The sequence below is a fragment of the Colobus angolensis genome, unplaced genomic scaffold, assembly GCF_000951035.1.
Source record: "Colobus angolensis palliatus isolate OR3802 unplaced genomic scaffold, Cang.pa_1.0 Scaffold190, whole genome shotgun sequence".
Taxonomy (NCBI): Eukaryota; Metazoa; Chordata; class Mammalia; order Primates; family Cercopithecidae; genus Colobus; species Colobus angolensis.
In genome coordinates, this window is record NW_012115044.1 from 8,330,958 (window position 1) to 8,355,544 (window position 24,587).

The following is a 24,587-nucleotide window of genomic DNA, read 5'->3' on the forward strand; positions in this document are numbered from 1 at the left end:
GTAGACTCCATGAAGGAGGGGCTCTGTCTCCACATGGAGTCAGCTCTCAATAAATTTTTGTTGAATAAATCAGTCCGAATTCTACTCTTCAAGTTGTTTGTAAATGTAAGATCCAGGGTTCTCAAATTTACAGATATTATTCTCGGGATTTTAAAAGGGATGTAGGATTTGGGCCATGAAATCATCATAACTGGGAATTCTGCTTAGCTTCCCTAATTATCAACATAAGACTTTTTGTGTAGATGTAAGGATTTATGCTTATTCCTCTAAGAAGTTCTAATATGAGTCTTATTAAAATATACTCTTCTAATCTCATTGGTACTCAACTCTTCTTTGTATGTCATATTTGTTGGTTACTCATACTTTGCCTAAGTATCTAACATCCTTGCAGGCCCATTGTACTTTACCTTTCATGGCCACTTTCTTCAGTATATATATATTCTTTCATTTAAATTTTGTTTTATTGTGACAGAATATGCATAACATAAAAGTTACCATTTTATGTATACATACATTCTTGTGCTTTTCATTACCCTATATAAGTATGTGAATTCACATTTTGTTTGCAAGTTTTCGTCTAACATTTTACCTTTTTTAGCATGTATTAAAATCTCTGTGGCATTCCCATTTCATTGGCTATTACATGGAGTTTAACATGTCAAAAACTGAGTATGTTCTCTTTCCCTCCAAATGGTTACCTCTCATCTATACTGAATGTTAAACAAGTTATAACTTTGGAATCCTTTTCATTTTTTTTTCTTTTTATCTTTTTCTTTCCATTTAATCCCCAACCCAAAGGCAAGCATTAGGGTTTACACATTATTTCTATTCTTGATTTCTTGGATTCATATCTTCATTTCTATTTTCACAGCAACCAGTTTATACTTTTATGTCTAAATTCCTCTAGTAAATTTTTAGCTATTTCTCTTTTTAATATCTTTTTGCCTACTCTTTGCCAATGTACTAAAATAATTTTTCTCAAAAATTTTCATAATATTTCACTTTGTCAGGAGCCTATTATTGTTACCTCTTGCTATTATCAAATTCTAAATTGTAGGCCTTGTCTTCAAGGGGATCCATTTATCTTCTAACTCTTTAAACTTAGAAATGTTAATAATTTGTACTCTGAAACCAAGAATCTCTGATATATCTAGTTTAACCTCTGGTACCTCTAGTTTAACCTACTTGTCACTTAAAGAGACATGAATTGTTCCTTTAACCTGATTTTGCATATATAACTATTCTTATTTGGGATACCATCTGCAACATTTCAGATTGGTAGAAAGAGAACTGCTGCCAGAACACACACATACACACACACACACACACACACACACACACCATATTTTCTGGAGATTGGACTAAACTCCTAATTTTTTAATTAAGTTCCTAATAATATGAGAAAAAACTGTTTTCTAACAGGCACCCCCTACCCTAAAAAAACACATTGTTTCAGAAGTTATATGATGACACCTGGAACAGATATGGCATAGAATAATACTAATTTCCTCCTTGCGCAGTGCCTGGTACATATTAGGTTCTAAATAGCTACAGGGATTTTAAATTTGATTTTGTACTCATTTCCTTTTTAAGGCTATAGTAAGCTTGAGGATATGAAAGTTATTACATCCATAAGTCTTCCTTCCAACTATGTTCTCTAGTTTACATAGGAAATGATCTTGTAGATATACACAGTCACATACACACAAACCTACATATGACACACATCTTTTCATTATTCCTGCAAAAATTTTAAAAGTTTCCTATCTATTACGTCTTTGTCTTAGTCCCTTTTATATTGTTATGAAGGAATACTCAAGGCTAGATAATTTATAAAGAAAAATGATATTTTGGTTCACAGTTCTGATGTCTAGAAAGTCCAAGTTTGAGTGTCTGCATCTGTTGAGGGTCTCAGGCTGTTTCTACTCATTGCAGAAAGTGAAGGGAAGTTAGAATGTGCAGAAATCACATGGTGAGAAAGAAAGCAAGAGAGAGAGGGGACAGGTTTCAGGCTTTTTTAAACAACCAGCTCTCATAGGAACTAAGAGTGGGAACTCATCCCTGAGGGAAGGCATTAATCTATTCATGAGGAATCTGCCCCTGTGAAGGTGAAAAACATCCCAATCATAGCATTCTTCTCCTGAATCCCCAAAACTCATGTCCTCACATATAAGATACAATCATTCCTTTCCAGTAGTCTCAAAGTCTTAATTCATTTTAACAGCCATTCAAAAGTTTGAAGTCCAAGCTTATAAAATATGAAACAAGTTATTTACTTCCAAGGTAACAATGGTTGTATAGCTGTTGGGTAAACATTTCCATTCCAGTAGGAAGGCATAACAAGTCTTATGCAGCTTTAAAACACAGCAGAGTAGACATTAAATCTTAAAGCTCCAAAATAATCTTCTTTGACTCCACGTTCTGCATCCTGGAAACACTGTTGCAAGGAGTGGGCTCCCAAGGCCTTGGCAGTCCTGTCCCCATGTTTTTGCTGCGCACAGTCCATGTGGCTGCTTCCATATGTTGGAATTGAATGCCTGAGGCTTTTCCAGACTGAGGTTGCACACTGCTGGTGGCTCTGCCTATGTGGCAGGTTTCAGCATGGGCACCCAGGCTTTTTGATATATCCTCTGATATCTAGGGGGCAGCTTCCAAGCCTCCATAGCTCTTGTGTTCTGGGTGCCTGTAGACTTAACACCATGTGGATTCACCAAGGCTTATGGCTTGTGCCGTCTGGAGCAGCAACCACAGCAGCAACTGGGTCCATTTGAGCCGTAGTGGGAGCTGGAGTTGTAGGGATGTAAGGAACAGCGACCCAAAGGGGCACAGTGCAGTGGTGCCCTGGTCCTGTCCCCCAAAACCATTCTGTTCTCCTAGGCTCCTGGGACTGTGATGGGATGGGTGGCCTCAAAGATTTCTGAAATGCCTTTTGTCCATTGTCTTGACTATTAATACCTTGCTCCCTTACTGGTCATGCTAATCTCTTTAGCAAGTAGTTGCTTAGATTCCCCTCCTGAAAACACTCTTTTCTTTACTACCACATGGCCAGGCTGCAAATTTTTCAAATGTTAATGCTCTGCTTCTCTTTTAATTATAGATTCTTCCGCTAGGTGATTCCATTGTGGACATAATTTAGTGTAAGCTGTTAAAAGTAACAATGCCACTTCTCGAGCACTTTTCTGCTTAGAATTTTTTTCTGCCAGATACTCAAGGTCATCACTCTTAAGGTTAGCCTTCCACAATGCAGCCAAATTCTTTGCTACAGTGCAACAATGCAGCCAGGTTCTTTGCTGCAGTGCAACAATGGGGATATTTGCTGCAGTGCAACAATGGGGATATTTGCTCCAGTTCCCAGTAAGTTCCTAATTTCTGTCTGATACCTCATTAGCATGGCCTTTTCTACCCATATTTCTGTCAGTATTTTGGTCACAACTACTTAACCAATTTCTAAGAAGTTCCAAACTTTCCCTCATCTTTTTATCTTCTGAGCTCTCCAAACTCTTCCAACTTCTACCCATCACTCATTTCTAAAGTGCTTCCACAGTTTCAGGTATCTTTATAGCAACACCCCGTTCCTCAGTACTAATTTTCTGTCTTAGTCTGTTTTGTGTTGCTATAAAGGAACACCTGAAGCTAGTAATTTAAAAAAAAAAAAAGGTTTATTTTGTTTGCAAGATTGGGCATCTGTATGTGGTGAGAACCTCAGCTGTTTTCACTCATGGCAAAAGGTGAAGGGGAGCTGAGCTGGTATGTGCAGAGATTACGTGATGAAAGAAGAAACAAGCAAGAAGGAGGAGGCTCAAGGCTCTTTTTAACAACCAGCTCTCACAGGAACGAAAAGGGAGAACTCATTCACCTCCAAGACAGGACATTAATCAATTCAGGAGGGTTCTGCCCCATAAGCCAAACACCTCTCATTAGGCTCCACCTCCAACACTGGGGACTAAATTTCAAGATGAGATTTGGAGGGAACAAACAAACATCCAAACCATAGCACCCCCATTGAAAGAAAGTCAAAATTTATTTATATTTTAATATTTATAAGGATACGAAATAAATGTTTACCATTGTATATAAGTAAAGTGCTTAGTTTATTTTTAATGAATTAACTAAGTAAACTTGTTATATAATAGTTTCAGATTAATAGAATTCATTGTATCTATATTAGCAAAGCAATGCCACTGTGGAATGTTAGAATTATGAGAAGTAAATTTCGAGCTTGAATAAAATTTTACTAGCATTAATATTATATTTTATAAATTACTGTTACAAAAAGATCATTTTTGTTCATACAATTCTTGTTTTATGGTACTTAAAAAACAAGTGAAATTTATAGTAAACGTTTAGAGACATTTTAGGGCTTACTTTATCAAAATTATTTTCTATTTTTTCTTTGTAAAATAACACTGATATATTGTCTTTATCTATTAGTTTTCCAATCTTTGAAAATCCATATCCCATGGACATTCATGAATCACCAGTTACATGCACAGCATACTTTGCAGATTGTCCTCCGGATTTGATTCTAGTACTGTATTCTATAGGAGTCAAGCATAAAAAACAAGGATACAGTAATAAGGTAAAAGTAGAAATTATAAATAACTTTTCTTGTATTCATATCACATGATCATACTTTTTCCCATTGCTTTATTTTCTTACATTCCGTATAGGAGGACTTGAACTAAATTATTTCTAATTTAAAAGCCAACGTCTATTAAAGACATAACTTCTTAAATTCAAACTTTCTAAATGCTACTTAGCTTTAAGCCTACAGAAATATAATTTCTTATACAGAAGGTATATAATTATATACTGATATACTTATCTATTATGTGCATTTATATACTAAGCATGTACTTATACTAATATATATTTGAGTCATAAGATATAAGCTTTATTTTAGATGAAAACTTATGTTTTAAGAAAACAAAAAGACTCAAGTCTTCCTAGTTTATAATTAATTAATTAATGGTTTAGGAAACATAATTATTAAAAGTCATTTGTTAAATAATATTCTAGAATTTTTTGTTATAGTTCACTACAAGATTCAACTATTTATAATTGTAACAGATTATCTATTATGATTTCTGTTATTTTCCCAGGGCTGTTGGGATGGACAACTTCAAGAGACACTATTTACATAGCTTCTATGTTAAATGGCACCACAGTAGTTTGGTGGTACACAGACTATATGACACATGTAGCAACACTGTATTTGTACAATTAAAAATACTTCTTTGATTTGTTTATATAAATGGTAAGATTGATTAAAATCTATATTTTTAAGGGAGATGGAATTGTGCATTTAGACGTGTTTGTTCAATGAAAAAATTAAAAGACAGCTACACACTTCATTCTTGATTATTTTATAGTTAGTTTGTTTAAGTGAACTTTTTATCATTATTTTAAGCTATTTTCATTTTAAATTTCTAAGCCATTTGAATATATATATATATATACTTTCTGGATAATCTATTTAGGAGTGGCCAATCAGTGGAGGAGCTTGGAACCTTGGAGCACAAACATATCCAGAAATTATTATTACTGGGTAAGTAGATGTGTTTTGTGAGTTATTAATTCATCAACAAGAAGATGTTTACTGAGTCTTGATAGTTTTCCATAATTGTGTTCTATGCAGAATAATAGTTTACGTAAAAGTAAAAATATAAGACATTGCTTCTACCCAAAGATTCTCATCTTGACAGAGGATATAATCAAACCATTGGAAACATAATAACAAAAAAGAAAGCATAGATTATATCACCAGGAGAAAGTCAGAGTGGGGAAGTCATGAGATACTAGTCTTCACTGGAAATCACAGAATATTAGCTTTACAAAGGCCCTTACAAACACTTACCTATTTCTGCCAAATTCAGGAATCACTGCTCTATATCTGTACGAGGTGGTTATTTTAAATATTTCTCAAAACTTACAGCACCAGAAATAACACTTCTTTGTATGACAACCCACTTGTTGTTTTAATATTAGGAACAAAAATAGAGACATAGCTAATGATAAATATGAGATTTAAAAGGTAATAAGGGTTCTGCTAATGGGAAGATAGAGTAAATATACTTTTTCCTATTCTTCCCACTAAATGACTAAAAACTCTGGATATTATATATAAGATAAACTTAAGATGACTAGGAAATGTGAAGAAGCGTCAGACCGGGTAGGACCCCTAAGTCTTAAAGAATGACATGGAAGTCAGTTCCCTAAGTTTTCTTTCTGCCTCATATATCCCAGAATTAGAGCTAAAGAAGCTAGTAACCTAGAAATGTGAATGGACACAGATGAAAATTCCAAACAAAATCTAGCTCTCTTTAGCCATGGAATGAAGAAAGCAGCAGCGTATCAAGACAGAAAACATTTAGAAAATAATCTCTCTACTTAGGTTTAACAACACACACACACAGACACACAGACACACACACACACACACACACACACACATATATACCTTCCTCCCACACACACAACTGTGGCCCCACCCCAACTCACTCCAGTAAAGGCCAAGTGGAGAGCTTAGACTTTCACCCTTGTCAAGGTATAATGAGGTACCCCAACTTCCCCAGAGTGTCAGATAAAGCAAAGTGGGGAGCTGGGGCTTTGAATCATGGGGTGAAACCCCTCTTTTGTGGTGTCAGTGGGGAGCTAGAATTCTCACCACTGCCCAGCAGCAATGAGTAGCTACTGTTCCCTATCCCCTTCCCTGTGTCAACAGAAATAAATGAGGAAGGAGAGAAGAAAGGGTGGGACTGAAAAGTATTAAGGAAATAATGGCTGAAAACTTATCAAATTTAGCAAAACAACATGAACCTTCAGATTCCAGAAGCTGAGCAAACCCCAATAAATCTATACCAAGATAAATTATCATCAAACTTCTGAGCAGCAAATACTAAAAGAAAAAAATCTGGAAAGTCACAATAGAGAAATGACATCTAACCTATAGGGCCAAACCAGTTTGAATGACAAAAGGAAAAGTGAGTATTTTTCAAGTACTGAAAGAAAAGAACTATCAATCCTGAATCCTATACCCAATGAAAATATCCTTCAAGAATTAAGGCAAAATAAAGATCAAAATCCATCATTTCCATATGCAATAAACTAAGAGAATTTTTCAACACCAAATCTACCTTTAAAAAAGTAACTACAGGAAGTTCCCTACACAGAAAGGAAATGAGCCTTGGTTCATCAAGAAGGAAGAAATAATACAATAACAAAAGTATGGATAAATACAATAGGCTTTCCATTTCTTGAATTTTTAAATGTATATTTTATGGTTGAAGCAAAGATTATAGTAACAGTGTCTGATGTTACTATAATCACATTGACTGGTGTGGTTCTAAATGTGTATAGAGGAGATATTTAACACAATTATAAATGGGAGAGGATAAAAAGATGTAAAGAGAGTTAAGGCTTTTATATATCTTGAACTGGTAATAAGATGACACTGGTAGAATGTGATAAGCTGTGATACAATGTAATACCTAAAAAAACTTTAAAAATTATGCAGAGGTGTACTTAAAAACACTACTGACACATCAAAATGGAAGCACTATAATAATTCAAGTAACAGGAAGGCAGAAAAAGAGGAAACAGGAAAAAAAGCAGAAAAAATTATATGGTTTACTGAAGCCCCAACATATCAATAATTATATTAAATATAAATGGTCTAAATACTTCCATACAAATATGAAGATTGATAGAGTGGGTTAAAAACATGACCAGCTATATGTTATCTGCAATACACTCACTTCAAATATAACAGCATAGACAATTTGAGAGTAAAAAGACAGAAAAAAACTATGAAAAAGAATTAATTGAGAGTGACATCAGCAAGGTAACAGAATAGGAAGCCCTAGACTTTGTTCTCCACAGATACACTCACTTTACAACAATATATGGTCCAAAAAGCCATTATGATAACTTCAGAAACTATTTAGGAAGTCACAGTACCCCAGACAAGCTCAAAGCCAAGACTGGTCACACTGAAATGGGTAAGAAAAGCGTGGCATTTCAGCAACATCAGTCCTTTTTCCCAGCTGGCACAGCTCACAATTAGGAGGAAAAGTGCAACTCATGGCTTCATCTTTTTGAGGGAAAGAAAAGAGTGGAAGATATATGCAATGTTCTAGATTTATAGTGGCTGCTCAAGGGACTAATTTCTGTATCATCTGATAGAGATCTGGCATACTCTGCATAGCTGGGTGCCACTGAGAGCAAAATATATTTCAGTGGCTTGTAGCATCAGAGAACCTGCAGTATTTCAGACAGATACTAGAGGCAGCAAGATGCTACAAGTTCCTGAAAAAGAAACTGGAAAACTTCACTAGTTAGGAATTACATGCACAAGCCCAGAGAAGACATATTCCCATAAAAGGTTTGAGAGGCTCTTAGAATCTCTACCTGAACTGATTTATGAAAAATGTCCCCTGTACAAAGTCAGTCCATAAGGATGTGGCTACTTTTTCATATTAAAGTCAACAAAAATAAAGCATACAAAGAGACAGGGAAACATGGCCCAATCAAAGAGACAAAAAAAAAAAAAAAATCCAGTAACTGATTTTAACCCTTTTCCTATTTGTCCCAACAATACTCACTGGTAGCACTTGCAGCTATGACATTTATGCCAAGATAACTTTACCTCAAAATATCTTACTTTTATTATTATTGTTGTATCACTCTAGTATATTGACTTTGGAAATAAAAGACATCATTGTATTTATAGCATTCTGTTTTTAGTAGTGGTATTTCCATTTACAAAATATAGTAATTCTCCATCACTGAAAATGTCATATCCTAGAAAACACAGCATTCCTACGTGTGAAGGTAACATCATTCTTGTACAGTTTTTGGCTGAGGATTCATTTGCTGAATTTATTTTTTCTGAAATAGACTATTCTGATGTTAGTTCTGTTCAGAAATAACTCCAGGAACAGTTTTCATGTTTTATTTTCACATTGAAAACCAGTCAGATTTTCTTCAGCCTCAAGAAGTGTGTTTATGTAAAATTAAACGAGCACTGGAAGCAAGCTGTACTTTTTTATTCTAAATGGGAAAAGGGTTAAAGAAACAGAAATCTGTTGACAAAGAGTTCAAAATAATCATCTTAAAGAAACTCAATATATTAGAGAATACAAATAGAAAACTAAACAAAATGTGGGAAATGATGCATGAACAAAATGAGAATATCAACAGAGTTTGAAATTATTAAAAAGAAACAATTCTAGATCTGAAGAATACGATAATTTATTTGAAAAATTCATTAGAGAGTGTCAACAACAGACTTGGCCAAGCAGAAGGAAGAATCAGTGAACTGGAAAATAGGTCACTTGAAATTACTGAGTCAGAGGAACAAAAAGAAGAGGGCGTAAGAGCCTTACGAACACATTCAAGTGGACTGATGTATACATTATGGGAATTTAAGAAGGGGTAGGGAGAGAGAGAGAGATAGAGAGACAGACAGAGAGAGAAATAGTGAATGGAGCAGAGAGAATGGAGCAGGGAGCTTACTTGAAGAAATAATGGTCAAAATTTTCCCAAGTTGGAGGAAAGAAATGGAAATTCAAATTCAAGAAGCTTAAGCAAGTCCAATAATATGAACCCAAAGAAGCTCATAAAGAGACACATTATAATCAAACTGTCAAAAATCAAAGACAAAAAGAAAATCTTGAAAGCATCAAGAAGAAAAATTCTTATCACATGCAAGGAAATCCCCATGAGATTGTCAGCAAGTTTTTCAGCAGAAGCATGGCAGACTAGAAGGGAGTGGGATAATATACTCAAAGTGCTGAAAGAAAAAAAAACCCCACCAACTTAGAATACTATATTTGGCATAACCAACTTCAAAAATGAAGGAGAAATAAGCCCTCCCTATATAAACAAAAATTGAAGGAATTCATCAACACTAGACATGTCTTACATAAATTGCTGAGAGTTCCTTCAGTTGAAACAAACACACTAGACAACACCACCAAAGCATACAAAAACTTAAAAGCTCTCTGGTAAAGTTAAATGTATAGACAAATATAGAATATTGCAATATTGTAAAGGTGGTGGATAAATCACTTTGATTTCTGGCATATAATTTAAACAAAAACAATTACTATAAAACTATGATAATAGATACAAAATATAAAAATGTGTAATTTGTGACATCAATAACATAAAGAGAGGGTGAATGTAAAGGAGTAGATTTTTTGTATGTAGTTAAAGTTGTTATAGTTTAAAATAGATCGGTATAACTAGAAGATGTTTTATGTAATCCTGATGGTAAACACAAAGAAAATGCCTATAGAATATTCACAAAAGAAAATGAAAAAGGAATAAAAGTATGTCACTAAACAAAAATATAAATGAAACCCAAAGGAAACCAACAAGAGAAGAAAAGAAGGTCAAAATAACCACATAACATATAGAAAATAATAAAATGGCATTAGTAATTTCTTCTGTACCAATAATTATGGTAAATGTAAATGGATTAAACTCCCTAATCAAAAGACATAAAATGGCTTGATTGAAAAAAGTAGAACTATATGCTGCCTCCAAGAAACTCACTTTAGATTTAAGGACACACATAGGTTGAAAGTGAAAGGATAGAAAAAGATATACCATGCAAATTGTAACCAAAAGAGAACGAAATGAACACATTTATATTGGACTTTAAGTCAATAACTCACAAGGGACAAAGAAAGACATTACCTAATAATAAAAGAATCAATCCAACAGAAAGATATAAAAAGTACAAATACATATGAATGTAACAGCAGAGCATCAAAATACATGAAGCAAACATTGACAAAATTGAAAAAATGAACAGAATAACACAATAATAGTAGTATATTTCGATACCACATTTTCAATAATTAATAGATCAACTAGGCAAAAGATCAAGAAGGAAACAGGGTATTTGAAAAACACTACAAGAACAATTGGGCCTAACAGATGTACAAAACACCTAGCAATAGGAGAAAAACATTCTGCTTAAGCACACATGGACCTTGTTCCAGGATAAGTGATATGTTAGGCCAGGGGTCCACAACCCCTGGGCTGCAAACCAGTACCAGTCCATGGCCTGTTAGGCACCAGGCCACACAGCAGGAGTTAAGTGGCAGGCAAGTGAGCATTACCACCTGAGCTCTGCCTCCTGTTAGATCAGGGACAGTATTGGATTCTCATAGGAGTATGAACCCTATTGTGAACTGCACATGCAAGGGATCTAGGTTGCAGACTTCTTATGAGAATCTTAACTAATGCCTGATGATCTGAGGTGGAACAGTTTCACCCTGAATCCATCTCTCACCACCCTTGTCTGTGGGAAAGTGGTTTTCCACAAAACTTGTATCTGGTGCCAAAAAGGTTGGGGACTGCTCTGTTAGGCCACCATCTGTAGATGCAAGTTATTAGTAATGTTAGTTCTTTGGCTGAGTGGTTCCAATACAATTATATTCTGTATATTAAATCTGTTATATACATTGTTATTTTCATATCAAGTATTACATGATGAAAAATAAAATAGAATTAAATTTTGTCAGGGTACATAGAGTCTCAGACCAACATCCTGCAGATTATTTTTAGTAATAAAGTTTAAAAATATCTGTAAGTTTATAATTAAACATGCAAAGTCAAAGTCATTCATAGTCTTTATTTGTAATAGCCAAAAACTGAAAACAACCCAAATGTTCATCATTTGGTGAAGGGGTAAATAGAGTATATCCATACAATGGAATACTATTTAACCACAAAAAGGAACAAATTATTAATACATGTAAGAAAGATTATCCTCAAAAACATTATGCTAAGTGAAAAATGCAGACACAAAAACAGTAGATATTATGTGGGTTCCACTTATATAAACATTCTAAGAAAAAAAAAATCTATATTAGGCAGAAAGTAGATTATTGGGGATCTGCTGGGGATGGGAAACATGGTTGCATATTGCCATGAGTAATTTTTTGGAGTGACAGAAATGTCCTAAAACTGGATGATGATGTCAATGTGACAACTGTGTAAATTTACTAAAAATTATCAAACTGTACACTCACAGTGGTTGAATTTTATAGTTATGTAAATTACATCTGAATAAAGCTATTAACAAAGTAGAGTAAGCCACTCAGTGACTAACCCCTTCTCAAAAGAAAAAATCAGTTGACCATATAAATATGGTTCTATTTCTGGACTCTCTACTATGTTTCACTGATGTATATGTCTGTTTTTCACCAGTAGCACAAAAACTTTATTGTAGCTTTAGGGTGAGACTTAAACCTTATGTAGTTTGAGTCTCCAACTTTGTTTTTAGTTTTCAAAATTGCTTTGGCTAATCTAGTTTCTTTTCTTTTAAAAAAATAATTTCAGCTTTTATTTTAGATTCAGGGGTACATGTGCAGGATTGCTACATGGGCATATTAGACACAGGTAGTGAGCATAGTACCTAACAGGTAGTTTTCAACCCAAATCCCTCTCCCTCCCTCCCTGCTCTAGTAGTCCGCAGTGTCTGTTGTTTCTGCGTTTATGTCCATGTGTACTTAATGTTTAGCTCCCAGTTATATGTGAGAATATGTGGTATTTAGTTTTCTGTTCCTGTGCTGGCTTACTTAGGATTATAGCCTCCAGCTCCATCCATGTTGCTGTACAGGACATGATTTCACTCTTTTTTATGGCTATGTAATATTCCATGGTACATATGTACCATGTTTTCTTTATCCAGTCCACTGTTGTTGGGTGCCTAGGTTGATTCCATGTGCCATTGTAAATAGCATGGCAATGAACAAATGAGTGCATGTGCCTTTTAGGTATAATGATTTATGTTGCTTTGTTTATATACCAAGTAATGGGATTGCTGGGTCAAATAGTAACTCTGTTTTAAGTTCTTTGAGAAATCTCCCAACTGCTTTCTATTTTCAGTAGTGGCTTAACTAATTTACATTCCCACCAACAATGTTTAAGCATTCTCTTTTCTCTGCCATCTGACAAGCATCTGTTACTATTCAACTTTTTAATAATAGCCATTCTGACTATTGTACAATTGTATCCTATTGTATTTTGATTTTCTTTCTTTCTTTCTTTCTTTCTTTTTTTTTTTTTTTTGAGATGGAGTTTCGCTCTTGTTGCCCAGGCTGAAGTGCTGTGCCATGATCTCGGCTCACTGCAATCTCTGTCTCCTGGGCTCAAACAATTCTCCTGCCTCAGCCTCCCAAGTAGCTGGGATTATAGGTGTGTGCCACCATGCCTGGCTAATTTTTGTATTTTTAGTAGAGACAAGGCTTCACCATGTTGGCCAGGCTGGTCTAGAACTCCTGACCTCACATAATTTGCCCCCCTCGGCCTCTCAAAGTGCTAGGATTACAGGTGTGAGCCACTGTGCCTGGTCATGTTTTGATTTTCATTTTTCTGATGATTAGTGATGATGAGCATTTTTTCATGTTTATTGGCTGCTTGTATGTCTTCTTTTGAGAAGTGTCCGTTCATGTCTTTTGCCCACTTTTTAATGGGATTATCTGTTTTTTGCTTTTTGGTTTGTTCACGTTCCTCATGGATTCTGGATATTAGACCTTTGTCAGATGCATAGTTTGTAAATATTTTCTCCTATTATGTAGGTTGTCTGTTTAGTCTGTTGATAGTTTCTTTTGCTGTGCAGAAGCTCTTGAGTTTAATTAGTCCTAACATGTCAAGTTTTGCTTTCATCACAATCATTTTTGGGGGCTTGGCCATAAATTCTTTGCCAAGGCTGATATCAAGAAGGGTATTTCTTAGGTTTTCTTCTAGTATTTTAGTAGTTTGAGGTCTTACATTTAAATTGTTAATCCATCTTGAGTTAAATATGGTGAAAGGTAAGGGTCTAGTTTCACTATTTTGCATATGGCTAGCCACTTATCCCAGCACCACTTATTGAATAAGGAGTTCATTCCCCATTGTTTGTTTTTGTCAGCCTTGTCAAAGGTCACATGGTTGTAGGTGTGAGGCTTTATTTCTGAGTTTTCTCTTCTGTTCCATTGGTCTATGTGTCTGTTTTTGAACCAGTACCATGCTGTTTTGGTTACTGTAGCCTAATAGTATAGTTTGAAGTTGAGTAGTGTGATGCCTCCTGCTTTGTTCTTTTTGTTTAGGATTACTTTGGCTATTCAGGCTCTTTTTTGGTTTCATATGAATTTTAGAATAGTTTTTTTTCTGCTTCTGTGAGGAATGATGCTGGTAGTTTGATAGGAATAGTGATGAATCTGCACATTGCTTTGGGCAGTATGACCATCAGTTTGTTTATTTCTACAAAAAATTGCTTTACCATATTTTAATTGTGATTACACTGAATGTATATGCCATTTAGGGGAACAAACATCTAATAAGTGATACAATTATCAATAACATATATCTCCTTTTATTAATGCCTTATTTTCTGGTCAACATCTTACAATTTTCAGCATACAGATCTGGCACAAACTGTGTTAGATTTTATCTATTTCTTGGTTTTGGCACTGTCGTAAGTGGTACTATTTTGTTATTTCCAAATGTCTATTGCTATTCCATGGAAATACAATTGATTTTTGTATATTGATATTGTGTCTTATAATTGTGCTAATCATTTATGAGTTCCAGTATCCTTTGTGTAGAATCTCTAGGATTTTCTACGTAGCCATAAAATCTGCAAATAGAAACAATTTTATTTCTTCCCTTTTAGTTTGTATGCCTTTTATTTCTTTTTCTTCCCTATTTCAGTGCTTAACACCTCCAATAAGATGTTGAATAAGAATGGTGAGAGTGAACATATTTTTGCTTTGTTCCTGATCTTCGGGGAAAACATTCAATCTTTCATTATTATGTATGTTAGGAGATATCTGTAGGTTGTTCCTTCACACCTTTTATCTGGTTATAGAAATTTCCTCTGTTCCTAGTTTACTGAAAGTTTTTTTAGGAATGGGTGATAAATCTTGTCAAATGCTTTTTCTGCATTTATTGAGATGACTATATGGATTTTCTCTTGTAATCTGTCAATATGGTGAATTTTAATATGGTAGTTGATTTTTTAAGTGTTTGTCTTACATTCCTAAGAAAACCCACTTAGTCATTATGTACTATCCTTTCTATATATTACTTGATTTGCATTGCCAATATTTTGTTGACAATTTTTATGCCTATTCTCATGATGAATATCGGTTTGTAATTTTCTTTTATTGTAATGTTTTTGTGTGGTTTTGGTGTGAGGGTAATGCTGACTTCATCAAAAGTGTTGGAAAGTATTATATCTTCTTCTATTTTCTTGATGAGTTTTTATAGAATTGACATTTGATTATTACCAAATAATGATGCAACTCTAGATACATTTGGTGATTTGCTTTTATATTTTGAAACTTAACTTCAATTTTGCTACGATATTCAATTCATATTTATATTAATATCAAAATTATCATTTTATTGAATATAAATAATTTTACATGAAAATATGTTGTTCACTTTCCACAGGCCATTTTTCATTGCTCTCCATTACACATATAATCTTTTTACAGTAAAGTCTAAGGAATTATTGTTCTTTTTCTAATCTTTAGATTTTAGTATATTGTTTAAGAAATGAACCATTGTTTTAAGCTTAGAAATGGTTTAGCATACATTAATTTTCATTAACGTGGTATTTTTGAATCAAAATTGTATCAACAGTAACTCAAGTTTCTGTACATTTGGAGTGATGGTGATTTTTATTTAGTATACTTTAATTAATGCTAATTTATTTCTCATCTAGTCATGCAGATGGATCAATAAAATTTTGGGATGCTTCTGCAAGTAAGTTTCAAGTTTCTGTACAACAGAAACCAATTGCTTAGTATTTACTTATAGCCAACTACCACTTTTTAGTTTGGGCAATTAAAATTTCAGATATATTTTTAGCATACATATGTGGCTGTGTTACAAAAATCCATTACCTACATTGTTAGATCAGTTGAAAGTATTATCTCTACTTTACTTCTCTTCTGTAATATAAGGTAAACAAGACTAAGTCACTCTTTGTCAGCAACCTGTTATATCCACAAGAGGCATGATACATCAGAAAAAGTACCAAACTTTGTCAGATTAACTCTGTTCGAGGAATTTCCTTCACGTCCTACCTGTGTGGTCTTCGCCAAGTGCTTATATCCCCAGTCTTCTCTTTTCTTCCCCACTCATCTACCACATCCTGCAAAGATCAAATGATTTGATAACTGTAACAACTCTTTTTAAATTCTTGAGAATTATGTAACTTAGAGAATAAATAAGGTACTCTGCTCAATGTTGAAGGACATGCAAAGATACTTAAGACTTCATTATACTCACATATACCCTTCAGAAAAATTGTGTTCATTAGAAAAGGTAAAGAAATGCACATATATAACTATAGGGAAAACAATGTAAGAACTCTAAATGCAGATTATTTAGATCAGAAATGAGAGAGTCTTATTGAGACCTGGTAGATCCAGGAAAGGTATTTTGATGGAGTTAACATTTAGTGTGAGTTTTGGAAGATAGTTAACTTTTGACAGGAATAGGAGTGAAGAACAAGTTAACAGTGACTCTAAGTTTCTGCATATGAGTAACCAGGAAGATGTAGGTAACTCTTTTGGAAAGAAGGAATATAAGAGAGCTTTGAATTTTTTAGTAAAACCAGAAAATTCAAGTAAAAATATCCAGCAGGTAGGGAGAAAAGTTAGAAATGGAAACAAATGAAGAAGCAGCATAAAAATGATGTTTGAAGCTGTAGAAATGAATAGCTTCTGAGGAAGACTACAATAAACACACAAGCAGAGGGAGAAGGTTGAACATTGACAATATTCTTAGCCCACAAGGTAGAGTCCCTTGAACAAGCAAACAAACTATCAGCAAGAGAAAAGGATTAAAAGATCTAAACTCATGCATTCTAAAGTCCCCTTCTGATTTCACATAATAAAAAGCAAGTGCCTAAAGAGAAACTTCAAAGGGCAACAGACTTTCTGTTGATGAATCTTTTCATACAAACTTGAGTTTGTTCCCGGAACAAAATTCATTGCATAGTGATGCCAATGCTCCTTTCCCAACACCTCAAAGTCACTTTTTGGCTTTTAAAATGTGGAGGACCGGGCACGGTGACTCACATCTGTAATCCTAGCATCTTGGGAGGCCTAGGCAGGTGGATTGCCTGAGCTCAGGAGCTCGAAACCAGCCTGGACAACACGGTGAAATCCCGTCTCTACTAAAAGAAAAAAAATATATATATAAATTAGCCGGGTGTGCGGCATGCACCTGTAGTCCCAGCTACTCAGGAGGCTGAGGCAGGAGAATTGCTGGAACCCAGGAGGCAGAGGTTGCACTGAGCCGAGATCGCACCACTGCACTCCAGCCTGGGTGACAGAGCAAGACTCTGTCTCCAAACAAAATAATAATAAATAAAATAAATAAATTAATTAATTTAATTAAATTAAATGTAGAGAACACTTTAACACTTTAATTATTAGAGTGAATAACACCATTAAGCATGCATAGTAATATTTTGAGAAGGTAGTTTTTAAATAAATATTTTATCACATTTTGAATATAAATTGCAAATGATTGCAGCATGTTTAATATTTTTACTGTAATCAAGGTCAATCTCCAACTTAATGGATGTCTAAAAAAATCACTTAGTTTGCTAACTTTGTGAAACACTGTCTAATACAGAAAGCAAAATGAATTTGAATAATTGAGTTTATATTATTATGTATCTTAGTTTTCTATTGCTGAGTAATAAATTATCACAATTTAACAACCTAAAACAATACCCATTTATCATCTCACTGTTTCTGTGTGTTAGGAATTTGATTATACCTTAGCTAGGTCTTTTGCTCGGGGTCTCACAAGACTGTAATCAAGGTGTTGGCTGGGGTTGCGGTTTCATGAGACTCAAGGTTCTCTTCCAAGCTTTTGTAATTGTTGGCAGACTTATTTTCTTGCACATTCAGAGCTCATGGTAGCTTACTACTTTAAAGCTAGCAAGAGAGAGTGTCTCTTTACCTTCAGGGAGGGCCTCAGTCCCTCTTTTAAGGGGGCCATATGATTAGGTTTGACTTGTTAAGAATAAGCTCTTTGTTGATTAACTCGAAGTCAACTAATGAGGGACCTTAATGATGTCTGCAATATCATTTTACTGTTGTCATGTAACATAAATAATCATATAAATTATATCCTGACCTCAGAAGCCAGGCTATAGCACCCAATACAATCCTTTGCCCATTTTTTAAAAAATCTATTTTAGCTTGACATATTTCAAGCTTACAAAAAATTGCAAAAAAAAAGTACTATGAAATGTTTTATACCTCTCAACCAGATTCTCCAAATATTCCTTCCCTCTCCCCGGCTCTCTCTCTTACTCTTTCTCTCTTTCCTCCACACATTTTTCTCTCACACACATGTACATATATACATATAGCTTTTTTTCTTATCCATTTGAGAGTAAGTTGGAGACACATTACATACCCCTAAATACTTCAGTGTGTATTTCCTACAAACATTTGCTTACATAACCAGACTTTAGTCATCAAAACCAGTAGATTAACACTGACACAACACTATTATCTAATCTCCGGATTTTATTCAGCTTTTGCAAATACACACACACACACACAGATATATGTATGTGTATATATGTGTGTATATGTATGTATATGTGTGTGTATATATATGTATATATTTATTTATTTATATATTAGACAGAGTGTCGCTGTGTCGCCCAGGCTGGAGTGCAGTGGTGCAATCTTGGCTCACTGCAAGCTCCGCCCGCTGGGTTCCTGCCATTCACCTGCCTCAACCTCCCGACTAAAGTAGCTGGGACCACAGGCGCCCACCACCATGCCCGGCTAATTTTTTTTTTGTATTTTTGGTAGAGACGGGGTTTCACCGCGTTAGCCGGGATGGCCTCGATCTCCTGACTTGGTGATCCGCCCGCCTCGGCCTGCCAAAGTGCTGGGATTACAGGTGTGAGCCACCGCGCCCGGCCGCAAATTAATATTCTTTACAACAAAAAAAATCCAGGATTATTTTTGCATTTAGGCATTGTATGTTCTGAGTTTTAAAAAATCTGGAAGGCCGGGCGCGGTGGCTCAAGCCTGTAATCCCAGCACTTTGGGAGGCCGAGACGGGCGGATCACGAGGTCAGGAGATCGAGACCATCCTGGCTAACACAGTGAAACCCCGTCTCTACTAAAAAATACAAAAAAAAAAAAACTAGCCAGGCGAGGTGGCGGGCGCCTGTAGTCCCAGCTACTCGGGAGGCTGAGGCAGGAGAATGGTGTAAGCCTGGGAGGCGGAGCTTGCAGTGAGCTGAGATCCGGCCACTGCACTCCAGCCCGGGAGACAGAGCAAGACTCCGTCTCAAAAAAAAAAAAAAAAAATCTGGAAAAGTTCCTGAGTCTTCATTTCATGACATTGACATTTTTGAGGAGTTCAGGCCAATTATTTTATAGAATCTCCTTCAGTCTCGTTTTGACTAATGTTTCTCATTATTAGAGTCAGGTGATGCACTTTTCACAGGACTCATATTTAAAACTTTACTCAAGGATCCTTTGTAGAATCATAGTTCTTTTATAGAGTTATCATCTGGTCTCCAATGGAAAAATATTCCCCCAAATATTCTTGAAAACAGTTCACAAACACAATTTAGGAGATTATATCTGACTCTTTCTTGACACAGAGCCACTCAGAAAAGATCCCTTCTTAAATAGTTACAGATTCTTGGACTCCCAATATTGCTAACTGGTAAATTACAATGTTTCTTATCTCAAGGAGTGTCTAAAAATTTGTTGAGAGGAGTAAACCCTCTAGGAATACCATCACCCTCTCATCTAGCAATGAAAGGGGAAAACTGAGATAAAGAATTGAGGAGTCTCCACTAGGGAAGAATTATTTTCAGTATTCCCATTTTAGACTTTCTGAGCCCCAATATTTTCATCAATAAATAATGATTAAAATACTTCCTTCATGAGACTTTTCTGAGAATGACTCAAGAAAGCAACTATATATTCTTTGATATGTAGTACATATTCAAGAAATGTTTATTTTTTCCCTGTAGTCTCCCTCTAGCTACTGTACTATGTGAAAGCGTGGCATTAAATGCTTACTAGATAAATGTAATTCACTTTGTCTACTTAGGTTTACTTTTGTGGTTTAACAAATATATTGGTAAAGCTTTAATAACATCTAAGAGTTAAGTTTAAATTAGAAGATAACTGTGCTTCGATGTCTTATAGTAACTCTGCAGATGCTGTACAAGCTAAAAACTTCAAAAGTGTTTGAAAAACAGAAGGTCGGAGAAGGAAAACAAACATGTGAAATTGTAGAGGAAGACCCATTTGCCATTCAGATGATTTACTGGTGTCCAGAGAGCAGAATATTCTGTGTATCAGGAGTCTCTGCATATGTCATAATTTATAAATTCAGCAGACATGAAATTACAACAGAAATAGTGGTAAGTTATTTAAAATTTAACTTTCACTTTTACAGTTATTAAAAGAAATCTATTATCATAGATTTGACTACTACTTGGTATAGTTTCCATGAAGTGTGCACTATGTGGTCAGTAATACCATTCGTAGGATTTTAAATTATTATTGTTACTTACTATAACATATTAATAAATGGTTTGGCTTAAAAGGCCAAAACAATTCTCTATCAAACCTTAGTATTTTTTTCAATGTCAAAACAAGCTTAGTATTTTAAGTTAATCTTGTTACAAATTGAACATGTCACAATTTTCTCATTTTTCTCTTTGATTTTATGTAGTCACAGCTACCTGGCCAAAATAAGTCAACTCTACAACATGATGGTGTGAAATGTGTATATATTGTGGAATATATACCTATATATTCTTCTATATATACTAATAAAATGTATAGGTTTTATACCTGTAGTTATTGATTTATTTTGTATAAAAATCAAATTAATGCAGGCTTTCTTTGTTCTATACTTTTATTAATTTTTAAGTTTATCTGATTTGTATTTTCTCATCAACTGTTTGCCATACATGGTTATTTCTCAGCTACAATAAGGTTATTTTTAATGATTTTCTATGTAGCAACATTTTTATGGGGTGGATCTAATTATGGGGCAAACTTACCTAATCTTAATTTTTAAATCAATGAAATACTTCACTTATTCAAAAGAATAATGATTTTATGGGATAAATTAATTCTAAATGAAGCCACCTGTAAACAATTGTCCTTCTCTACCTTTCCCCTTTTACCAGAATATAAAGATTATTTACTATAGGCCTGTGTGTAAGTGTTTTTACCTCAACAGCTAAAATTAATATCACCCTTTTATTATATAGTAGCTAAAAGCCAAGGCTTTGGAGTTAGATAAACCTAGGTTTTAATTCTGGCTTTCCCATTAAATATCTGTGTGACTCTGAGCAAGTCGTAAGTCAGCAGTAGAATGTAACTATGATTCAGTTTCATCACGTGTACAATTCCCTGTGTAAATAAAATGGGAAAATGGAAAATAAAAATAAACTTGAAATACAGATACCAATTTCATAGGGTTCTTGTGAGGATTGTATAAAGACATTATAATAGTGTCCTTACTTTAGTGAGCACTCAATAATTGGTAACTGTATTGTCACCACCAGAGGTTTTTCTATAGTTTTAAAATAATTATGGCAATAATTTTGGTAATAGTCCCATAATGACATTTTTGTAAGTAATTGTTTTCAATCTCAAAAATGCTCACTTTTACATTATAAGGCAAATATGTGTTATAAAATCAGCTCTAATTAAATCATTTAATGTATTTTATGCATTCATAAAGTATTTAGTTTTAAAACTTTTTTAGTTTAAAAAAGGTTTTTAGGTCACCTTTTTATTCCTATATAAATTATTATATGCTTTTTATCAACTAATTCTGATCAACTAATTAAATTAAACAAAAGCCAAGGTAATGAAACAACCAACCAAAAATATGGAATTTCTTTTGGAAAATTTTTAGTGAATTAATGCAAAGTTAAAAATGCAATGAAAGTTTTTTATACTAAATACTTTAAACAAGTAATTTTTTTATACACACACACACATACACACTACACACACACATAAATGTTTGTGTGTGTATATGAAAAAAGTTTAATTTCTTTCATTGGAATAACCATAACCAACTTCTCATTTTATTTTATCACATATCAAATTGTAATTTATACTATATCGTAAAATATAGTGATTATATAAAAACTTTATCTTCACTGAGTTATTTTTCTTTTAATTCTGAAGTTTAAAAATTTACATTTTTTGTGATTGCCATTGAATATTCCATATAATTAACTATTTGATTTAGTATGAGATACTGCTCAACTTTACTATAAATAGTATTGAACTTATTAATTTGAAAAAAACTGTGTGAATGATTCCTAAAAAGTTATCAGGTATTTTAATGTGATCATTTATTATGACTTAGATTAAATTAAAATAATGATTATTATTGTGGCTTACATTAAATTTAAACCTGATTTTTTTAAGTCATTAGAGGTACGACTTCAGTATGATGTTGAAGATATTATTACCCCTGAACCAGAAACAAGTCCTCCGTTTCCAGATCTCTCAGCCCAGCTTCCTTCTTCAGGGAGTCTTTCTGGGAGCACTAACACTGTTGCCAGTGAAGGAGTAACAAAGGACAGTATCCCATGCCTCAAGTAAGAGTTTCTACCAAATTTTAAAACAGTTTTATATGTGAATCATAGGTCTTTGAAATTGTGACAAATAAAATTAATTTTCTCTAATTATCAAGTTGTTGTCAAGTGATCTACAATTCTTCAGGGGTTACTCTGGTCTTTTTTTTGAACATCCATGAAGAGGGCATAATATTTTCATCCTTCATTTACTTATTTATATGTTTCCTTCCCAGAAGGACTCTAAAGAAAACATTGCTTTGATAGAATAGGAAGTTTGGCAGGAAGTGAAACTTGGCCACTTGCTTGGTACTTTCCAATTGAAAAAGTATGTTTATGGGGTGTGATGGCTCACGCCTGTATTCCCAACACTTTGGGAGGCTGAGGTAGGAGGAATGCTTGATGCTAGGAGTTCGAGACCAGCCTGGGCAACATAGCAAGACCTTGTTTCTACAAAAAGTTTAAAAATTAGCTGGGTGTGATAGTACATGCCTGTAGTCCCAGCTACTAGGGAGGCTGAGGCGGGAGAATCACTTTAGCCCAGGAGTTTAAGGTTGCAGTGAGCTGTGGTCCTGCCACTGCACTCCAGCCTGGGTGACAGTAAGACCCTGTCTCCAAAAAAATAATAATGATAATTTTTAAAAGTATGTTTATGTAATTTATTTAGCTTTCTTGAAACCAAAAAGAAAACCAGGTTTACTATCTACTACAAGAGTTCTATATTAGAAAAAAGAATTTCTCTCATGATTGCTAGTATATTGCATAATCTTTCTTTTTTAAAACTGTTATTTATTAATAAACTAAACAAAGATTTGCATCATGTTCAATAAAACCTAAAGTTAACAAGCCCATAGTAATATTTTATTGTTTTTATGATTTTTAGTAGTAGAGTATAAATTACTACTTACTGCTTCTATACCATCAAACCAAATATTTCTAGTATTAGCCGACTGGAGAATTAAGCCCAAGCAGGCAATTTCTTTGAGCTGCATATCTACATTTGCCACTCAAAAAACTTTAGACAGCTAGTTTTCCCATTTCTTACAGATGTGCTTATGGAAAATTTAGAGATAAGATTTTAGGGGCAAAATTCATACAATTAGCAGATGCTATCCTTTTGTAATCATTGATTGTCCTCTCAAAACTTTTCTTTTGAAGTACATAAAAAGAAGGAAATATGAGCAAATATTACTGGGAGGAAAATCTACAAAGAGGAAACGTCATCATAAAATTTTAGCTCATGGATATATTTTTTGAAAGTAGCATCAACAGTATTTGATAATTGGTTGGTTGGGAAGTATGAGAGAAGGATATTAGATTTAAAGGAAAATAAGAATTCAGATGCTAGATATATTGAACTCTTATACTGGAGGGTAGGTTAATGGTCATTTGTTTTATTGTTATGCTTTATAACTGGTATATATGTAACATATATTACATTAGAAAAATAATTACATAATAAAAATAACTTAATATTCTCAAAATAAAAAATTGAAGTGATAAAGGCCAGTTGAAGTTGTCGATCTAACTGACTGAAAAGCCACATAAAGAAATAACTAAGTAATCATAAAGGACTCAGTGCATTTTGAGAAAGCTAGAAGGCACCGTCCATCTGCATGCTGCCTGCAATGCCTAGTATTGTATACTTCCATAGCATGATTCTATGTAAATTCTCAAGATAAGTTTGACCATGTTTATTTAAACTGTGTATAATAGGATTGTTTTTGCTCTTAAAGTGTTAAGACACGGCCAGTGCGAATGCCTCCAGGATATCAAGCAGAACTTGTTATTCAATTGGTGTGGGTGGATGGTGAACCTCCACAACAGATTACTAGTCTTGCTGTAAGCTCAGCATATGGAATGTAAGTAATTAAACTTTTTTCTGATATATATTATTTAGCTAATATGTTTGATTTTTTAGATGTTCGCTGCTCAAGTCCTAAAAATGAAAAGAAGCCCTCAG

At 34.1% G+C, this 24,587-nt stretch overlaps 1 protein-coding gene across 1 annotated transcript in view; it reads left to right on the top strand.

Annotated features, from left to right (window-relative positions):
• The window catches only part of LOC105510749 (syntaxin-binding protein 5-like), a 314,922-nt gene extending 290,432 nt beyond the window's left edge, over positions 1-24,490 (top strand). Inside the window, exons 13-18 of the mRNA XM_011940656.1 lie at positions 4,432-4,579; positions 5,481-5,548; positions 15,731-15,771; positions 20,220-20,437; positions 22,476-22,648; positions 24,361-24,490. Of these exons, the coding sequence (XP_011796046.1) occupies positions 4,432-4,579; positions 5,481-5,548; positions 15,731-15,771; positions 20,220-20,437; positions 22,476-22,648; positions 24,361-24,490 (778 nt within the window). The remainder of the gene's footprint in view (positions 1-4,431; positions 4,580-5,480; positions 5,549-15,730; positions 15,772-20,219; positions 20,438-22,475; positions 22,649-24,360) is intronic.
• Positions 24,491-24,587: the final 97 nt, after the last annotated feature.